Raw genomic sequence first — 19,338 nt, 5'->3', positions numbered from 1 at the left:
TTCCGGTCTGTCCGTCTGCCAACGCCAGCCGGCTCGTTGGTTTGATGCGTACGTGCAGTTTTGCCGTTTCGCTCAGAGAAGGAATCGAAACTGGCTGATGATGATAACTAGTTTAACGTGCCCATAACCCACTAGGGTTTCGAACACGCCCATCCCGAGTCTGACCTCCGATAAGATCGGTGGCCTGACTCGGGATGTGTGTGTGTGTGGGGGGGGGGGGGGGGGGGGGGGGACGGGGTAGTGTTGAAAATGGGCAGAATTTTGAAAATAACAGTTAGTAAAAAGGTTAATAGAATAATTAAAAAACAAAACAAATTACAAGCCAAAAATAAAAAGAATTGACTGCTCGGCCGAATATTTATATAATCTGGAGCATTTTAGAAGGACAGTCCAAAAATGAATAAGAGAAAGAAGAGAAGATCGGACGATTTAATAATATTAAAAAAAAAATAATAATTTCGACATAAAATTTTGAACGAAGGTCTAAATGTTTAAAGTCCGATCTATATGTCCACGTGAGTGGCCTCGTTAAGGCCGTTAGGGTGTGGAGTAAAAGAAAATTGTTTGAGAAATTCTTGTTTGGCTGCTTCTAGCTTTAAGGAATGTGTCTTCAGTGGATTACTGAAGTGATCTGCCAGTGTTTCAATTTATTTCATGCCATATTGTTTATCAGTGAGATCCCATCGAGTATGATCCACTAATGTCATGTATCTGATTACTTCATTTTTCTTTAGGCTATCAAATCTTCTGTTTATGGCTTCTTGAATTTCTCTTACCAATTGTGTTTGAACATGTTTAACTTTCTCTTCACCCTGACTTACTCTAGTTAACAAAAATTCTTGATCATGTGTTATTTTGGTAACAAGTTTCTTCTCAAGAGTTTCTCTTTGTCTGTCTTTGACTTGTAGCTTTTCTGCAATAAGCTGCATCAATCTCCTTTTTTCCCGGCTGTTTTTGAACAAGTAATGAACGGATTTCATCATTTCATCAATGTTTTCAAATTCTGGTGATTTACTGAATGCATCCTTAACAGACAGTTCTAACAGTGAACATGAATAACAAGTAAATGCTTGATATCCTGTTTCAGTGTAGACTTAGCACCATTTAGTACACCCATATTAACAGATGCCCCATCTGCACAAACAGATATCATTTTAATGGAGTCTTTATTTGTGATGGTAATGTCATATTCTGCAAAGCCTGAAAGATAAGCTTTTTTTACACTACTAGCATCAGTTCCTCCAAAATCTTTCATTCGTTGACATTTCAGTATAACACAAATTTTAAATATGCATCTGTACTAGCTGAAATGAAAATAAAGTCTATTCCTGGTTGTGCATTGGTGTTTGTTGTGTGTGTTTTTGAAGTAGAACCTCCAGCGGCAGCGGAAGCTTCGTTTTGTTTGGGATTGTCAGAGCTGTCACATTTATTTTTCAGTACGTATGAGATTTGCGGCAAATTCATGCAAAGAGCCGTGTCTACAATGCCTTTGAACATTGCAGTAATGAACGTAATTTACACCATCAATATACTGTTTTATACTAGTTACAATCGCACCCTTTAATTTTCGTTTTCTGGCCTCATCGACGATGTGAGCAAATTTGGAACTACAGGTTTTACACTGCAAATGTTCTAATCTACCTTCTTCATTAATATCATAGCGGAAGTTATCAGCAAATGACAATTTTTTTAAAGTCTTTTTAGTCACTGATTCAATTTTGTATTTATTCCTTTCCTTGAATTTCCATGTCTGATTTTCACGCTGCAGCCACGTACATTTAAATCGACCGAAATAACAACTTATTTTATTGGCTGCCTGTCGACTCGCACGATAACGTAAAAAGTAGGATCAAATTAAACGGAAACATTTCGTAGCTATTATGCGGTTCCCGGAAAATTCCGAATATTGTTTCGTAATAAAATTTAAGTAATTTATAACTATTAAAGCAACTTTTCATTTCTTCTAAAAACAAAAAAACACTTTAAAAAACCTAAAAACCTCGGTGGTCTTCCTAAGCAATTCAAATAAGGTTGATCTGCATCCGTTTCCAGTATGAAAAGTACTCCCGAAAGTACAGCTTCTTAGTTATCAAGCCTTGAAGGTCAAGGTCTGTTTGTTTTACTATAGTACGTGTCATGGCAATCGGCACCTACGTTTTCAGCAATAACTTTATTTCTAAAGAGTCAGGATAAAAACGTAAACGGTTTTGGAAATAGATAGGAGAGTACTTTTTTATACCAATTTTCGGGCAAAAATATTAATTAATAAATTTTAGCGGTGTTTTTCGTCATTTTTGCTACTTTTCATTTGCCATTCCGTTACCGTAGCAACACCATATAACAAGAACAGTTATGAAGTTAAATACCTTTGTATATTATGTACACTGTGCATAAAGACTAAAAGTCAGTTAATCTGATTTTGTGTCAAATTATTCAATTCAAAACCATGGTCTTTTGATGTGCCGATTGTCGTGACGTGTACTATAGGATAATCTGACAGGCGGAGTTAGGGACATCTGCAGTATTGTTCAGTGGCAATGCAACACTACCGAACAGGAAAGAATGACGAATCGTCCGCATTTCGCTCACAATACTCAACACTGTTGATGTAGTGAGTGGCGTTTTATTTTCAACGATTAGCAAAATATCGTTTGTATAAAAGAAAAGACAATTTTGATTGTTTTTCTGATATCAGTCGCGCCAAGTAACATACCATTCTTCTATATATAGTTAACTCGATTGGCATTTTCCCTCAAAATTGCGCCGAATTTCCCTCAAAATGCGCACCCATTTCCCTTTTAGCTTAATCCTACGGGACATTCCAAATTACATAGTACCATACCACCCTTCGCCTGTTACCGGCTACTGTCGGACTGCTGGTGCTCCCTTGCACCTACCAGTGCAGGCGGTCCCTCATCCTCCCACCCCCACCCGTTCCTGTCCTGGACGGAGGAGCCGGTCGAGGCCAGCACTTGTGCCTAGGACAGGCGTGCGCTATAACAGCTTGCTCTTAATGTGCACGTTAAACATTTTGGTCTTGGTCTTGGTCTTTGCATTTTTCCTAACTCTCCATAAAGCATAAATATATGTGTTGCTTTCTTAACAGGTATGATGTGTCTTAGAAAGTTTATCTGTAAAGAATTTGTACAGGTAATTGCACCCATTCACACGTCTTTTTTGTCCCCTAACCCCTATAGACATACTGACAGTTCGTTAAAGGGACAATCCTGATTTTGCTGCATTGTAAGATGTTTCCGACAAATAAAATATTTCTACGATTAAACTTACATATTAAATATATGTTCTTGTTTAGAATATCAGTGTCTGTATATTCAATATGTTTCTGGTCGTCTTAATATTTGTAAGAAGCCCAAACTGGATTTTGTCTTCAAATAATATCGTACATATGAACAAATTATATTTTAGGATATAAAATGAAATTTAACCTAGTACAAATATTAGGACGATCAGAAACACGTTTAATATACAGCCACTAATATTTGATGCAGAATAAAATATATTTGATATGTATCTACACTCGTTAAAAAGTCTCTGTTAGTCGATAACATCTTTAAAATTGCAGCAAACTCAGGAATGTCCATCTAACGTCTCACCTTAGCTATATCACACATTTACAAAATAAAACAAACATAAAAGTGCATAAGCCATTCCTTATAGAATTAAAAGAGACAGTATAGATAAATAATACCAGCATGTACAATTAAACTTATAATAATAACACTATTATGTATATAAAAAGTATCTACGTCGTTGTAAAATATAAAAAACAGATTTTGGCTGTTACAAATTTAAGGTTATTGTATCAGGGGCGTAGGCTGGTCCGTATTCAGAACTAAAACATACAGGTTTATACATATGGAGTTCCCGGTGGTGCAAAACAAAATAGAAAAAGGGTCCACTTGTTCATATTCTCCTGCCTATGGAAAAGTGTATATAACAGAACCATACTTCTATTTTGGTAGGAGTAGGCTAAATCTATGTGGTAGTAGAAGACGTCTCTGTCTCGCTTTCAGTCTGTCTGTCTGTCTGTCTGTCTCCCCCCTGTCTCCCCTAACACTAATTGTTCAAAACTACTTTGTATCGTGTGTGTGTGTGTGTGTGTGTGTGTGTGTGTGTGTGAGAGCATTTTTCTTGTTTATGTGTGTGAGTGGTTGTTTCTGTGCATTTGCATGAGTGCGTATGTATGTTTAATTTGTTGTGTGTAAATGTGCGCGCGTGCGCGCGCGCGCGCGCGTGTGTGTGTGTGTAATGGTAAATTTAACTTGTTGATTTTACTTTTCCATCAGTCCCACTTTAGGCCTTGCATTTGCAGACCGACTCTCTCTCTCTCTCTCTCTCTCTCTCTCTCTCTCTCTCTCTCTCTCTCTCCTCCTCTCTCTCCTTCGCCTTGCATTTGCAGACCAACTCTCTCTACTCTTCTCTGTCTCTGTCTCTGTCTCTCTCTCTCTCTCTCTCTCTCTCTCTCTCTCTCTCTCTCTCTCTCTCTCTCTCTCTCTCTCTCTCTCTCTCTCTCTCTCTCTCTCGTCTCTTAATATCTGTGTGGTCCTTAACCGTAAATGCAATGTGCAGAGTGCGTCGTTAAATATAACATTTCTCTCTCTCTGTCTCTCTCTCCTCTCTCTCTCTCTCTCTCTCTCTCTCTCTCTCTCTCATCTCTCTTCCTCTCCTCTCTACTCTCTCTCTCTCTCTCTCCAGTTAGTTTTCAGTCCAGGTCCGCCTCTGCCGCCCACATATTATGACAGAGACGGGCCACTTCACAATATCCAGTCACCTCCGCTCTCGTAACTCAGCAGGTTATGCATGACTAAACGGATCGTGATGATCTGACTTTACAAGTACTGTACTCGCAAAATGTCTGTCCGCGTTTAAACTGCTGTATCAAAAGCTATGAACTTTCTTCTTCTCAGCTATACCGTCGTTTTCCTTCATCTTACGAGAGGACATTTTCACAGTGAGTACTAATATTTTCAATTATAATTATATATATATGAATCCTAACACGAGTTTCGTAAAATCAGTACGATTCACACGCGAGTGTAATAAAGATGTATAATTTTGATTCTGTCAGGCTTTAAAACCATTAGAACTACATAGTTATTATTTGTTTATGTTTACCTAAAATGAGCGATGCACATGTGATATTAGGTCAAATATTTTTCTGGTGTAAATACTTTTAAAATTATTAATTTGTAAAGATGGGTGCAGTTGTTTGTTTGTTTGTTGTTTTGTTTTGGGGAAATGTTCTGTGCTGATGGGGGGGGGAGGGGGGAGGGGGGGGAGGAACACCTGATATAACGTATAATATACGATGTGTTCAATTTCTTCCTCGAACATGGACACTGCCTGCTCCGCCCACACCCCTAGATTTGCCCTGGGTCAGCCATGATCTGGAGGGAAGCTGTGTCCACACTTAAAACAGTTAAAGTGTGTTTGTTTAAGGCACCAGTAGAGCACATTGATTTAGTAATCATCGGCTATTGGATGTCAAATATATAGTAATTTTTGATACAGTTAAAGAAAGGAAACCCGCTACATTTTCCCATTAGTAGCAAGGGATCTTTTATATGCACCATCCCACAGACAGGATAGCACATACCACGGCCTTTGATATACTGGTCATATATAGCCCAATGGGTTGGTTGGAAATGACGAGCGTTCACAGATGTAATAACTCGCTCGAGGTGCTTTGCGTCGCAGAATCGAACCACCTCGGTGGATTCATTCAACTGATTGTTGTTTTTTTCTCATTCCAACCAGTGCACCACAACTGGTCAAAGGCCGTGGTATGTGCTTCCCTGTCTGTGGGAAAGTGCATATAAAATATCCCTTGTTACATTGGGACAAATGTAGCGGGTTTCCTCTGATGACTACGTGTCAGAATTAGCCTAACAAATGTTTGACATCCAATACCCGATGATTAATTAATCAATGTGCTCCAGTGGTGTCGTTAAACAAAACAAACTTTAAGGAGACTGTTAGGCCGTTGGTAGCACATTTACTGCTTATTCTGACTGACATCACTGTCACTTCTGCCCTACAAGTATCCCCAAACAATAACGTCAAATATGATATAGTAACGTTACATATGTAACTATAGTATTTGCATTGGCAGGTTTTGTTTGGGGGTACCTGTAATCTGCCCTATATCAATTTAACTAAAACAGTTTGCGTTCACACTTATATTTAAATTGTTTTAGATATAGCAGTTCAATTAAACCATATACCGAAGTCGTTTAGCTATTTAAGGCGTGTCTGTTATTTATTTTACATTCATCGTGGTATGAACCAAACAGAAATCATCAAATTTATGTGAGAATAGCTTCGCCGATTTACAGTTTGCGGATGATTTTTTTTTAATACCCAGATGAACGTAAAAGATATAACAGACAATACTTAGAATTAAATTTGAATCATACTTGCTAATATTAACACTAAAACTAAAACAATAACGCTCAATAAGACAAGTTGCCCATATAAAATAACGTCATCAGATATCACGTTCCCTGACGATGTAAATTTTTACATTCATCGAGAAATAATTACATTTTCTTTGCGTCTATAAACTTTACGGCAATCTGATTGGTCCAGAGGTGCTTACTTTTTTTCGTTCATATCTCGATGAACTGAACAAATGTAAGCCACGCCTACTACCCCCCCCCCCCCCACGACTAGTACTACTTTTGTGCAACAAGCCGGATTAGTCAGGCAACCATATTTAGATATTTTGAAGAAAATACACGTGAAAGCTACAAAAGCAATAATAATAAAAAAAAATGTATACGATATATTGATGGAAAATGCTATAACAGAGTAGACATGTAGATCTACGCGGAGTCATATAGTGTGCACATCGTTTTTTCGATTTATACTTGCATGAACTAAAAAATAATTGCGGTCAATTCTTAAATGAACAAACTCCTGTTGCTATGTCTGGACCAATGGGATGACGTTATATTTTAATGAGACTGACCTCGGTGGCGTCGTGGTTAGGCCATCGGTCAACAGGCTGGTAGGTACTGGGTTCGGATCCCAGTCGAGGCATGGGATTTTTAATCCAGATACCGACTCCAAACCCTGAGTGAGTGCTCCGCAAGGCTCAATGGGTAGGTGTAAACCACTTGCACCGACCAGTGATCCATAACTGGTTCAACAAAGGCCATGGTTTGTGCTATCCTGCCTGTGGGAAGCGCAAATAAAAGATCCCTTGCTGTTAATCGGAAAGAGTAGCCCATGAAGTGGCGACAACGGGTTTCCTCACAAAATCTCTGTGGTCCTTCACCATATGTCTGACGCCATATAACCGTAAATAAAATGTGTTGAGTGCGTCGTTAAATAAAACATTTCCTTCCTTCATATATATAGGTTTGGCCCTGACATTTGCTTTACTTTCTTTGAAGCCATATCCCCAATATCTTGGTGGGATGCACGTGACTATGGTTGCAACGGAAACGGGTCGACGATGTTTGTGCCACATGACTTATCAGCCTTGGCCAATGAGCTTCCACGTTTAAATTCGACTCGCTTTTATTGGCTGGGAGCTGTCCAGGCCTATGAACCGTGGATATGGACAGGTAAATCTGAGGCATGTTCAGGACGGCGAGCTGTAGCAGTCTCACGCTAGACTGTTTTTTTGTGATAGCATGTGATATGATGTCATGTGATAGAAGACGATGGTACCAGTCACATTGTTCGCGAACGCTCGACCTAACAAACACATACATAAAACACATAAATAACACGCACACACACACACACACACATATATATATATATATATATATATATATATATATATATATATATATATATATATATATATATATATGTATATGTATATATATATATATATATAATATATATATATATATATATATATATATATATATATATATATATATATATTATATATATATACATACATACATACATACAGACAGACAGACATACAGACATACACAGACATACACACCCAAACACGCATGCATTCACAAATATAAACACAATATTACACATACCAATATATATACACACACACACACTCTCTCTCTCTCTCTCTCTCTCTCTCTCTCTCTCTCTCTTCTCTCTCTCTCTCTCTCTCTCTCTCTCTCTCTCTCTCTCTCTCTCTCTCTCTCTCTCTCTCTCTCTCTCTCTCTCTCGCTCTCTCTCTCTCTCTATATAACACACACACACACACACACACCACAAACACACACACATACTCACACACACACCACAAACACACACACATACTCACACACACACACGCGTACCTGTAAACGCACACATTTGCACACACAAAATTAATACACATACCTATGCACACATATGCAAATGCACAGACACAAACACACACACACACACACACACGCACATACACACACACACACATAAACACACACACGCACGCACGCACGCACACACAAATAAACAAGAAAAGATGCACGTAACGAATGGAATACACTGTTTAATATACATGTAATGGTAAAAATGTTTTGCTTGAGAACTTCTTTATTGATAATTATTGCTATGACACCAGGGTGTTGAATTTCTCCATCTAGCCAGTACACCACGACTGGTATATCAAAGGCCGTTGTACGTGCCATCACGTATGTTGAATGGTGCATATAAAATATCCGTTGCAGCTAGTGGAACAATGTAGCTGGTTTCCTCTCTAAGACTACATGTCTGAATTACCAAATAGTCGATGATTAATAAATCACAGTGCTTTAGTTGTGTCGTTAAACAAAACAAACTTTAAACTTTCTTCCAACAGAAGACCAATCACCACTATTTGAATATATTGGAATCATGGCAACTAGTGACGTCAGTGTCCAGTCTCAACGCACAGTCAATGGAAATGACGCTTACAAGTGTTATACGGAATGCCCCGATACAACAGATTTGATTGGGTTAGAGGTGAGCCGCTTTCATATTCATGTAAAGTACTGCTTTATACACTTTATGCTTATTCTGAAGGCGGGTTAGATTTAAATACTTTTTTATTTTTTTAGGGGGTAGGGGCGAGAATTCTAAAACGTACCAATTGAAGCCTTTTAACAGTTTCCAATCGTTCTGACCGCTTCTTCTCGTTGATCTGCACTACCGACCACCTTTTGCATTTATTTCCAGTCGACTACTGTACACACATCGTGCTAAATATTGCGTACAAAGAAGAAACTCGTAACATTATTGAATAGGTGCTGTCGGGTTTCTTCCTGTAGTGTGTGTATTAGTGGTTAGTATGTGAAATATTTGTTATCGGCGAACTCGAAAATTATCAATGTAAAGGTATATATTCAGCGTCAATCATAGGCTATTTGTTGTATTAGAGCGGAAATATTTGCTTACCGTTGCCAGGCAGCCATTCCGTGTTTTCGCTATACAGTTATCTCTGACGGCAGATAGCGATCTTATCCGTCCAAATTTCCGTCTAGACCCCTTGAACATCAATTTGCTAAAAGGTTATTTTGACAGACTGCCGATAGTTCCAGTGTTGCCTGTCCAAATTGAGAGTCACTCAATTTCCTGTGATAACGTCAAGACTGCAGAGATCAAATTAACCAACAGCCAGATTCTAGCAGACTTGATTTCCTATCTACAGCACCTTGACAGCCCCCAGCGAGCAAAGCTGACTACGTTGATACAAGACAATGTTTCCATTTGTCAGGACTTTCCAACGGTTACCAATACTTTAATCCAGGATGTGCGCTTGGAACCCAACGCTACACCGATTCGACAGCATGCCTGTCGGAGAAAACCTGGAAAACGTGCGCCACTGAAAAAGAAGGAAACGAAGTTTCAGTGGTCAGATGAATGCGAGAAGTCATTCAACCGTATCAAGCAGATGCGCTACTCGTCTCCCGTGATGGCAGCACCAGACTACCGAATGCCGTTCAAGCTAGCTGTGGATGCCAGTGACGTGGGTGCTGGAGCTGTGCTGTTCCAAGAAGACGAAGACGGACTGGACCATCCTAATAAAAGCCTCCAACCAGAGAGTTTTGAGATGGAGTCTTCTTCTGCAGGAATACCCAATTACCATCGAACATATCAAGGGCACTTCTAATGTAATCGCTGATGCCCTGTCCCGAAGTTGAACGTTATGATAATCTGTTGACATTCTTGATTTCTGTTTTGTTTTTATATATATTATATTTGTATACCAGGGACTCAAAGACTCAGTGTGATTACTGGTAGTCATCTTATTACATGTGTTATAAATGCCCGGATGCGTCGGTTAACGCACTTTTGTTTTAATGTAGTATATTTCCCTATTCCTAGAGTAGGGGAAATATCCTTTTTGAGGTGGGTGTGTGTGACGGAACATGCTCTTAATTTTGTTTTCGCCTGTGGCGATATTAATTGTTTTAGAAGGCCGTGTGCAGTTCCAAATTGCACTTAGCCCAGATGGTCAACTTGTTACGTAATACCTCCGCGAGTGCGGTTTTTACAACCATGATTTGGCGACGATCGGCGTCAGCCAGTCTGACGATCAGAGAAAAATATACCGACTCTGGTCGTGGTGGAAACTCACATGATAAGATTCGGTGCCGCGATGTACCACCAGTCGATATTCGATTTACAATAAATAGCTAGTGTTTTAGAGTTATCAGCAGAAGCAAAAAGGACGGCTCCCAGGGAACGTTAGTCCGTTTGGACTTTGGTAAATATATTATTTCTGCTCTGTTGTATAACCTTGATGTGATTGATGTGACTTTAATATTTATATATATATATATATATATATATATATATATATATATATATATATATATATATATACCAATATTCTTTAGACAGTGTCTTCGGTCATCTGACGAAGTAAATCGTAGTCTTACTGTTCTATATTTATACGAGTATTTGGTAATATAAAGCTTAGCCAGTCATCCTAGAGGACCTAGCTAAACTGTAGGTTATTGTCTTTATTGTGATAGGTACCAGTATTAATTCTGTGTTACAAGGTTACTGAATGAGTAGTTAGGGTTAATTAAAAATTAACCAGTTAGGAATAGAGCTGTAATTCCTTTATTAATTAAGTTCCCCTGGAAGCGTTTCTCAATTATCACACGTGTGGGTGTTGTGTCACGGTGAAGTGATTAGCATATTGTGTAAACTAGACACCTAGAGATTAACTAATTAAGTGATCAGTTCTGGGTTGTTATTATTGTTGTTATTAATTAACTACTGAGGCTGTACATTTGTCAGCGTAGGTTAATACAGATTCCAAAGTGTATTGTGTTTGTGTTGTGTTTTCTACTGAACTAAACGTGCTATATTACATATACTTTATATAAGATCGTATCTCTGATCATACCTAGACGAGCCATACTCGGGTAAATACCGCCCGTTACAGAGAGATCTAATAGATATACAGTTAGGAGAGATATTTGGACAATCGTGTTTTATTCAGTTACTGGTATTATAGAATCCCCGTGACAGAGAGAGAGAGAGAGAGGGGGGGGGGGGGGAGGGAGAGAGAGGGGGGGGGGGCAGTTGGAGATAGGGGGAGATATATATAGAGACAGACAGGCAGACAGACAGAGACGGAAACTCTTACTGTCATATAGGTTGTAAATACTGAAAAGGAAGCAAGGGACATTTTATGTGCACTTGAAACGTTGCTTGATGGCGTTGAACAAATATCGCTTTCGTTTTCCTTTTGCTGTGCACAGGGACGGACATGCTATTGCCTAGAGAATACAAACGAGAGTAAAATTCGTCAAGACAGGGATGTCTCAAAATGCAGTGGAAACTTCGAGGAAATCTGCGGAGGACGTGGAAAGGTTTCTATATACAGGCTCAGTGAGTAAATGTCGAAGAAATATGAACATGTGCCCTGTTTAACAAGAGCCGACATTACAATGACACCTGTGCATGCGCTCACGCGCACACATGCGCATTATACACGTAGAGGTCACACTGATCTCTCTGCATGCCCGCACGCACACATGCGCATTATACACATAGAGTGGTCACAATGATATATTTGCATGCGCGCACGCACACATGCGCATTATACACATAGAGTGGTCACAATGATATCTCTGCATGCGCGCACGCACACATTCGCATTGTACACATAGATAGGTCGAACATGTGCCCAGTTTGACATGAGCGACATTACAATGATACCTCTGCCTGCGCTCACGCGCACCAATGCGCATTACACACATAGAGAGGCCACAATGATACATCTGCATGCGCGCACGCACACACATGCGTATAATACACATAGAGAGGTCACACTGGTATTTCTGCATGCGCGCATGCACACATACGCATTATACACATAGAGAGGTCACGATACCTCTGCATAGATACGCGCACGCACAAACATGCACAGTATACACATAGAGAGGTAATAATGATACTTCTGCATCCGCACACGGACACACATTCGCATTATACACATAGAGAGGTCACTATGATACCTATGCATGAGCGTACGCACCCATGTGCATTATACACATAGAAATCACAATTGTACCTCAATATGCGCGCAAGTACACACATAGCACCTCAGACGACTAAAGTTTGAATCGTTATTTCAACAACAACAAAATATTAATGTGTGCGTACGTGTGTGTGCGCGTGCGTGTGTGTGCGTGCGTGCGTGTGTGTGTGTGTGTGAGTATGTGTATATGCATTTTTATATATATATGCAAATGTACAATAAATATAAATATACATGTATGTATATTGAATATATATACTTTGTCTAAACATGCATATTTTATCGGTCCCAAGTGAATCCGGTTTAGAATGAATGAATGAATGAATGAATGAATGAATGAATGTTTAACTTCTCTGTGTACTACGTATGTGTGTTTCGATATCGGTATTGTCGGTATAACATATATTAGGAATAAAACTAATGTATTATGCTTGCCAAATACAATTTTTATTCCTAATTTCCTAATATACGATGTTGACGATACCGAAAAACACTGGTAATAACCTCTATATATCTAATATTTATTGTTTTGAAATATGTATTATTATCATTGTTAGCATTTCCGAAACCCGAAATTTTGAAATTGACCTTGAAAGCTGACAGTTTAGGCCTATGTGCTTACACGTCTTTCCTACAATACCGACAACTACAGGTGAAGACGGGTTCTAACTGCAGTATACCAAGAGGAGTCGCATATTCCGGTAAGTATATGTGTACAATAAATTGGCGTAATGTACATACGGCACCAATCCCGCCCACTACCCGTGGCCTACAGGGCCTGTAGCTAGCGGGGAGGGGTAATGTGGGCAGTTGCCCCCCCCCCCCAAAAAAAAATCCCGAAACAATTATAGGAACTTAAAGAAAATTCTCTTCTTAACAGTTGCCTGCCCCCCCCCCCCCCCCCCCCCCCAACAAAAACTCCTAGCTACAGCCCTGGTCTTTCCAGGAATTTATATTGGGAGGGGGTGGGGCACCCAAGCAAACACCTCCACCCTAATAAGTCTGTCATCTGGACGACAAAGCCGTAATATGTGGTAGTGGTGTTCCAATGATTGATTATAATCGAAAAGTGATCGGACTGGCTCTTACGATGTGATGATCGAGTATAAAAATCAATAATCGATTGTGTGGGAAAATGTTAACTGTAACTGTTCCTTCAGGATATACGATAAAATTGATGTAAAAATACAGTGGTTTCGGTTTGTTTCCATGTGTACATAAAGAGCAATACTATTAAATAGTTAATAAAGGTACAATTAGCCATTTGCAGGGTGCACACGACAATAGGTACATGGTCCTTATAATCCAAAGCCTTCTTATGGTCATGGAATTCTAACCGATTGTGTAACCGAAAGTTGATCGGTTGGTGCCGAGCGATTATAACTGATGATCGATGATGAAACCTAACCAATTCCCATCACTAATATGTGGTCAGGGTCGTATTTCTGCACAATGCAGAGTCGCATGGGCATTTGGACAAATAGTAGTTGATTGTGTGTGTGTGTGTGTGTGGTGTGTGTATATGTGTGTGTTGTGTGTGTGTGTGTTGTGTGTATGCGTGTGTGTTGTGTGTATATGCATGTGTTGTGTGTGTGTCTATGTGTATGCGTGTGTTGTGTATGTGCGTGTTATATGTATGTACGTGTACGCGCGCGTATGTGTGTGTGAGCGTGTGTCGAGTATGGAATGTATGGAGTGTATTTGTGTATGTGTGTGTATTGTGTGTATATGTGTGTGTGTTATATGTGTGTATATGTATGTGTGTTGTGTGTGTCTATGTGTATGTTTTGTGTGTACGCGCGTGTGTGAGTGTTTGTGTGCGTGTGTGTGTCGTGTATGAATTGTGTGTATATATGTGTGTGTTGTGTATAAGTCGTGTATAGATTGTGCGTGTGTGTGTGTTGTGTTGTGTGTGTATATGTGGATGTGTGTATATGTGTGTTATGTGTGTTGTGTGTGTGTATGTGTCGTGTATTGTGTGTATGTGTGTGTGTGTGTGTGTTGTGTGTGTTGTGTGTCAGTGTATGTGGATGTGTCGTATATTGAGTGTGTGTGTGTATGTGTGTGTGTGTATGTCGTGTATGGAGTGTGTGTGTGTGTGTGTGTGTGTGTCGTGTATGGAGTGTGTGTGTGTGTGTGTGTGTGTGTGTGGAGTGTGCGTGTGTGTGTGTGTGTTGTGTGTATGTGTGTGTGTATGTGTGTGTGTGTGTTGTGTGTATGCGTGTGTGTTGTGTGTATATGTATGTGTTTTGTGTGTGTGTCTATGTGTATGCGTGTGTTGTGTATATATGTATGTGTGTTGTGTATGTGTGTGTGTGTGTGTGTGTTGTGTGTATATGTATGTGTGTTGTGTGTGTCTATGTGTATGCGTGTGTTGTGTATGTGTGTGTGTGTGTGTGTGTGTGTGTGGAGTGTGTGTGTGTGTGTGTGTGTGTGTGTGTGTGTGTGTGTTTTGTGTATGTGTGTGTGTGGAGTGTGTATGTGGAGTGTGTGTATGTGTGTGTGTGTGTGTGTCTATGTGTATGCGTGTGTTGTGTATGTCACATAGGTTGTAAATACTTGTTTATTGTATTAGTCCCATACCAGTCCAACTATAGGTTTCTTCTCCATCTTCTGTCTGTCACACATAGATTTCAGGACTGTTTTCCCCTAATGTCTCAAGATATGGATTTTAAATTTTGTACATAGCTATATATCATGTAGAGTTACAAATCAAATTTTGAGTTTCCCCATGTACCCATTTTTGACAGTTATGGCTAGATCAAGTTCAACTTTCATGGGAAAATATTCAAGGGCCATAATTCTGTCAAGAATGGAAGTTATACATTTTGGCAGAGTTATGGCCCTTGAACATTGCGATATGAAAATTTGTGGGGCCCGGTTAAGATTATATTATATTGCTATAGCAACACTCTCAGAATGTTTCTTTAATTAATTAAATCATTCATTCATTCGTTCATTCATTCATTCATTCAGGGTTAGAACGATCCAACAAGACCTTGAACAACAAGATTTGTAGAATATATTTTTGTACCGAGAAACTGGCGCTCTCTTACTACACTGCAAGCTCGAGATACAAACTCCTCAAATTGACTCGCAAAAACTCGGTACATCTCTACCGTGCAAGTAGGAGAAAGATAACATACTGGATTGGGCTCAGCCGTTTGCAGAGGTGGCGATGGACCAATGGTATTGTACTTACACCTTATTATAGGACTCTTCAGGTGGGGGGGGGGGGGGGGGGGGGCAGTTAATATATATATATATGTATATGTGTACATATGTGTACATATATTTATTTAAGGTACATGTGCATTATCTAGTCAGTTTTACCAATTTTACTATAAAGAGATATATAATACATTTTTAATCTGTAGTTTAACATGCCATCTTGAATGTCACGTCCTGGCTCAAAGTTTGAGGTGGTTATTTATTTAATACAGCCAGTCATCATTATACCTTTTTATGTATTCTTGGGACATTGAGAAGAAGGAGAATTAAAAATATTTTTATTTCTGAAAAATAGTTTTTAATATACTAATTATGATATGAAAGAAGGAAAGGTAGTACAATGTATATATATTGGAAATTGCAGTACATTGTATTTGGTGATGTAGCCTGTTAAGGGAAAAGCTAGAGGCTCGCTAGCTATAATTTATATTCCTACAAATATGGTATTGACGATACCAGTTTGACACCCAATAGCCGATGTATTTTTTGTGCTGGGGTGTCGTTAAACATTCATTCATTCATTGGTGATACCACAACACACTCCACTTGTTTCACTGGCGTATGAAGCGGAGTGGGGGGGGGGGGGATGGGACATGTGCCCCCCCCCACACACACACACACTTTGTAGCAGCAGCGATGTTTTTTTTTATATATTTATACATGTATTTATATGTGTATGTGTGTTTGTGTGTGTGCGCGCCTCCCCCCCCCCCCCCCCCCCCCCCTCCCTCCCACACACACACTTTTGGCACCTCTCTACACCCGTGTGTTGTTTATGTTTAATGTCGTGATTATATCCAATTACTCCTGAGCTGTCTGTCAAGACAGTGGGGTTAATTATTAGTGTTAATGAAAAATATGTCCCATACCCGGTACCGAAAATGTTAACGTATGTGGTATATCAACCAAACAATGACCCATAAATATCAGTACTATAGTCCCTCCCTCAAAATATTAACTGAAGAAAGTGGAACCTCGTGATTATACCAAACTATGACCCATAAATATCAGTACTATAGTCCCTCCCTCAATATATTAACTGAAGAAAGTGGAACCTCGTGATTATACCAAACTATGACCCATAAATATCAGTACTATAGTCCCTCCCTCAATATATTAACTGAAGAAAGTGGAACCTCGTGATTATACCAAACTATGACCCAAAAATATCAGTACTATAGTCCCTCCCTCGAAATATTAACTGAAGAAAGTGGAACCTCGTGATTATACCAAACTATGACCCATAAATATCAGTACTATAGTCCCTCCCTCAATATATTAACTGAAGAAAGTGGAACCTCGTGATTATACCAAACTATGACCCATAAATATCAGTACTATAGTCCCTGCCTCAATATATTAACTGAAGAAAGTGGAACCTCGTGATTATACCAAACTATGACCCATAAATATCAGTACTATAGTCCCTCCCTCAATATATTAACTAAAGAAAGTGGGACCTCGTGATTATACCAAACTATGACCCATAAATATCAGTACTATAGTCCCTCCCTCAATATATTAACTGAAGAAAGTGGAACCTCGTGATTATACCAAACTATGACCCATAAATATCAGTACTATAGTCCCTCCCTCAATATATTAACTGAAGAAAGTGGAACCTCGTGATTATACCAAACTATGACCCATAAATATCAGTACTATAGTCCCTCCCTCGAAATATTAACTGAAGAAAGTGCAACCTTCCATGGCTCATTAAATAGTTCGGTATAACCAGATGTTTTTACAACACTTCTAGTTCGTACACAATTGTAGTACTTGGTGCTACATGTTCTCCATATATGTTTCAAGCACAAGTCTGCTTGACGCAGTGGTTTGACTAGATAAAATAAAATTGCATACATTTATTACCCAATCGAAACTAAATTTTTTGACAACAAAAACTCTGACAATTATCACCAATGAGGAATCTGATTAAAATCGACCCCACTGGTTAGTGACTATTACATGTAGACCATTCGTTCTGATTTCAATAGACTGCACCAGTGACAGGACGTGTGATATTGACTGCTCCATCAAAAGTTTGATGCACCTCGAGCTTTGACCCAGCCGAATGTTATTTTGGTTTAGTACTAACTAAATGATATTTCTGAACTTATAACAGATCGTCTGCTAAACAAACAAGACCGGTGCTCCTCGACCTTTGACCCAGCCGGATGCTATTTGGTTTAGTACTAACTAAATAATCTTTTTAAACTAACAAGTCGTCTAAACAAACAAGACCCGTGTGCCTCGACCTTTGACCCAGCTGGATGTTATTTGGTTTAGTACTAACTAAATTTTAATTGTTGACCTTATAACAGGTCGTCTGCTTGCACCTCGACCTTTGACCCAGCCGGATGTTATTTGGTTTTGTACTATCTAAATTTAAATTTTTGACCTTATAATAGGTCGTCTGCTTGCACCTCGAACTTTGACCTAGCCGAATGTTATTTGGTTTTGTACTATCTAAATTTTAATTGTTGACCTTATAACAGGTCGTCTGCTTGAACCTTGAACTTTGACCTAGCCGGATGTTATTTGGTTTTGTACTATCTAAATTTTAATTGTTGACCTTATAACAGGTCGTCTGCTTGAACCTTGAACTTTGACCTAGCCGGATGTTATTTGGTTTTGTACTATCTAAATTTTAATTGTTGACCTTATAACAGGTCATCTGCTAAGCAAACAAGACCTGGACGAACTAGACCTGAGCAGTACCTCGACCTTTGACCCAGCTGGATATTATTTGGTTTAGTACTACCTATATGATCGTTTTGAAATTATAACTTGTAACAGGTCGTCTGCTAAGCAAACAAGACCTATAGTCCGTGCCCACAGGGATCGCATTTTTTTCCAGTTATTTATTTCCGAGCCAATTGATTTGTAAATTGCACACACAAATTGTATTTCTTTGTTATTTCCAAAACACCTTTATTTTTCTTCTTACGTCAAACTAAACTGACATTATTCCCCCCCCCCCCCCAAAAAAAAAAAAAAAAAAAAAAAAAAACACCCACCCCAACAACAACAACCCAAAAACCTCAACAAAAAACAAAAAACAAAAACAAAACCAAAAAACACACAAACACAAACAAAAACAAAAACACAAACAAAAAACCACAACAACAACAATAACATTTTAAAAGAATGATGGGACGGACTATAGATGACCTAGACCTGAGCAGCACCTCGACTTTTGACCCAGCCGGACGTTATTTTAGTTTAGTTATATGATCGTTTTGAACTTACAACAGGTCGTCTGCTAAGCAAACAAGACCTACATGACCTAAACCTTAGCAGCACCACGTTTCGTGGCACGGGGTGTCTGGCAGTTCAGCACAGAGGACGTGGTCTGCATAGCGACACTAAAGACTGCGACACGAAACTGCGAGCAATCTGCTACGAGGGTAAGTTGAGAATGAAGAAAGTGGCAGTCCTCCTAAAGGCGGTGTAGGAAGGATGATATTGTGCTGTGTCGGTCACACATACTGAATTCATTTATCTTTCAGAAGGGTCCTCCACCCCAGTGTGAGCACTGTGAGCACTGTGAGAGCTATCAGTGTACTCTGACGGTGTACCACATTTTGGAAATTAGGAAAAATATATTTGGTAGAAGAATTGTGATGGAATCA

At 39.2% G+C, this 19,338-nt stretch overlaps 1 protein-coding gene and 1 long non-coding RNA gene across 2 annotated transcripts in view; both read left to right on the top strand.

The window, feature by feature from the left end:
- Positions 1 to 4,907: 4,907 nt before the first annotated feature.
- On the top strand, positions 4,908 to 8,923 carry LOC121385260. Its single transcript, XR_005959517.1, has 3 exons — positions 4,908 to 4,972; positions 7,419 to 7,592; positions 8,795 to 8,923. It is a non-coding gene; the product is annotated as an uncharacterized LOC121385260 (long non-coding RNA).
- A 59-nt stretch (positions 8,924 to 8,982) lies between these two features.
- LOC121385102 overlaps positions 8,983 to 19,338 on the top strand; it is a 17,175-nt gene continuing 6,819 nt past the window's right edge. The window contains exons 1-5 of the mRNA XM_041515638.1: positions 8,983 to 8,997; positions 11,691 to 11,820; positions 13,030 to 13,173; positions 15,449 to 15,661; positions 18,961 to 19,113. Coding sequence (XP_041371572.1) covers positions 8,983 to 8,997; positions 11,691 to 11,820; positions 13,030 to 13,173; positions 15,449 to 15,661; positions 18,961 to 19,113 — 655 coding nt within the window. The remainder of the gene's footprint in view (positions 8,998 to 11,690; positions 11,821 to 13,029; positions 13,174 to 15,448; positions 15,662 to 18,960; positions 19,114 to 19,338) is intronic.

The sequence above is a fragment of the Gigantopelta aegis genome, chromosome 11, assembly GCF_016097555.1.
Source record: "Gigantopelta aegis isolate Gae_Host chromosome 11, Gae_host_genome, whole genome shotgun sequence".
Taxonomy (NCBI): Eukaryota; Metazoa; Mollusca; class Gastropoda; order Neomphalida; family Peltospiridae; genus Gigantopelta; species Gigantopelta aegis.
Note: the sequence above shows the minus strand (reverse complement) of the source record. Positions and strands in the feature narration are given on the sequence as shown.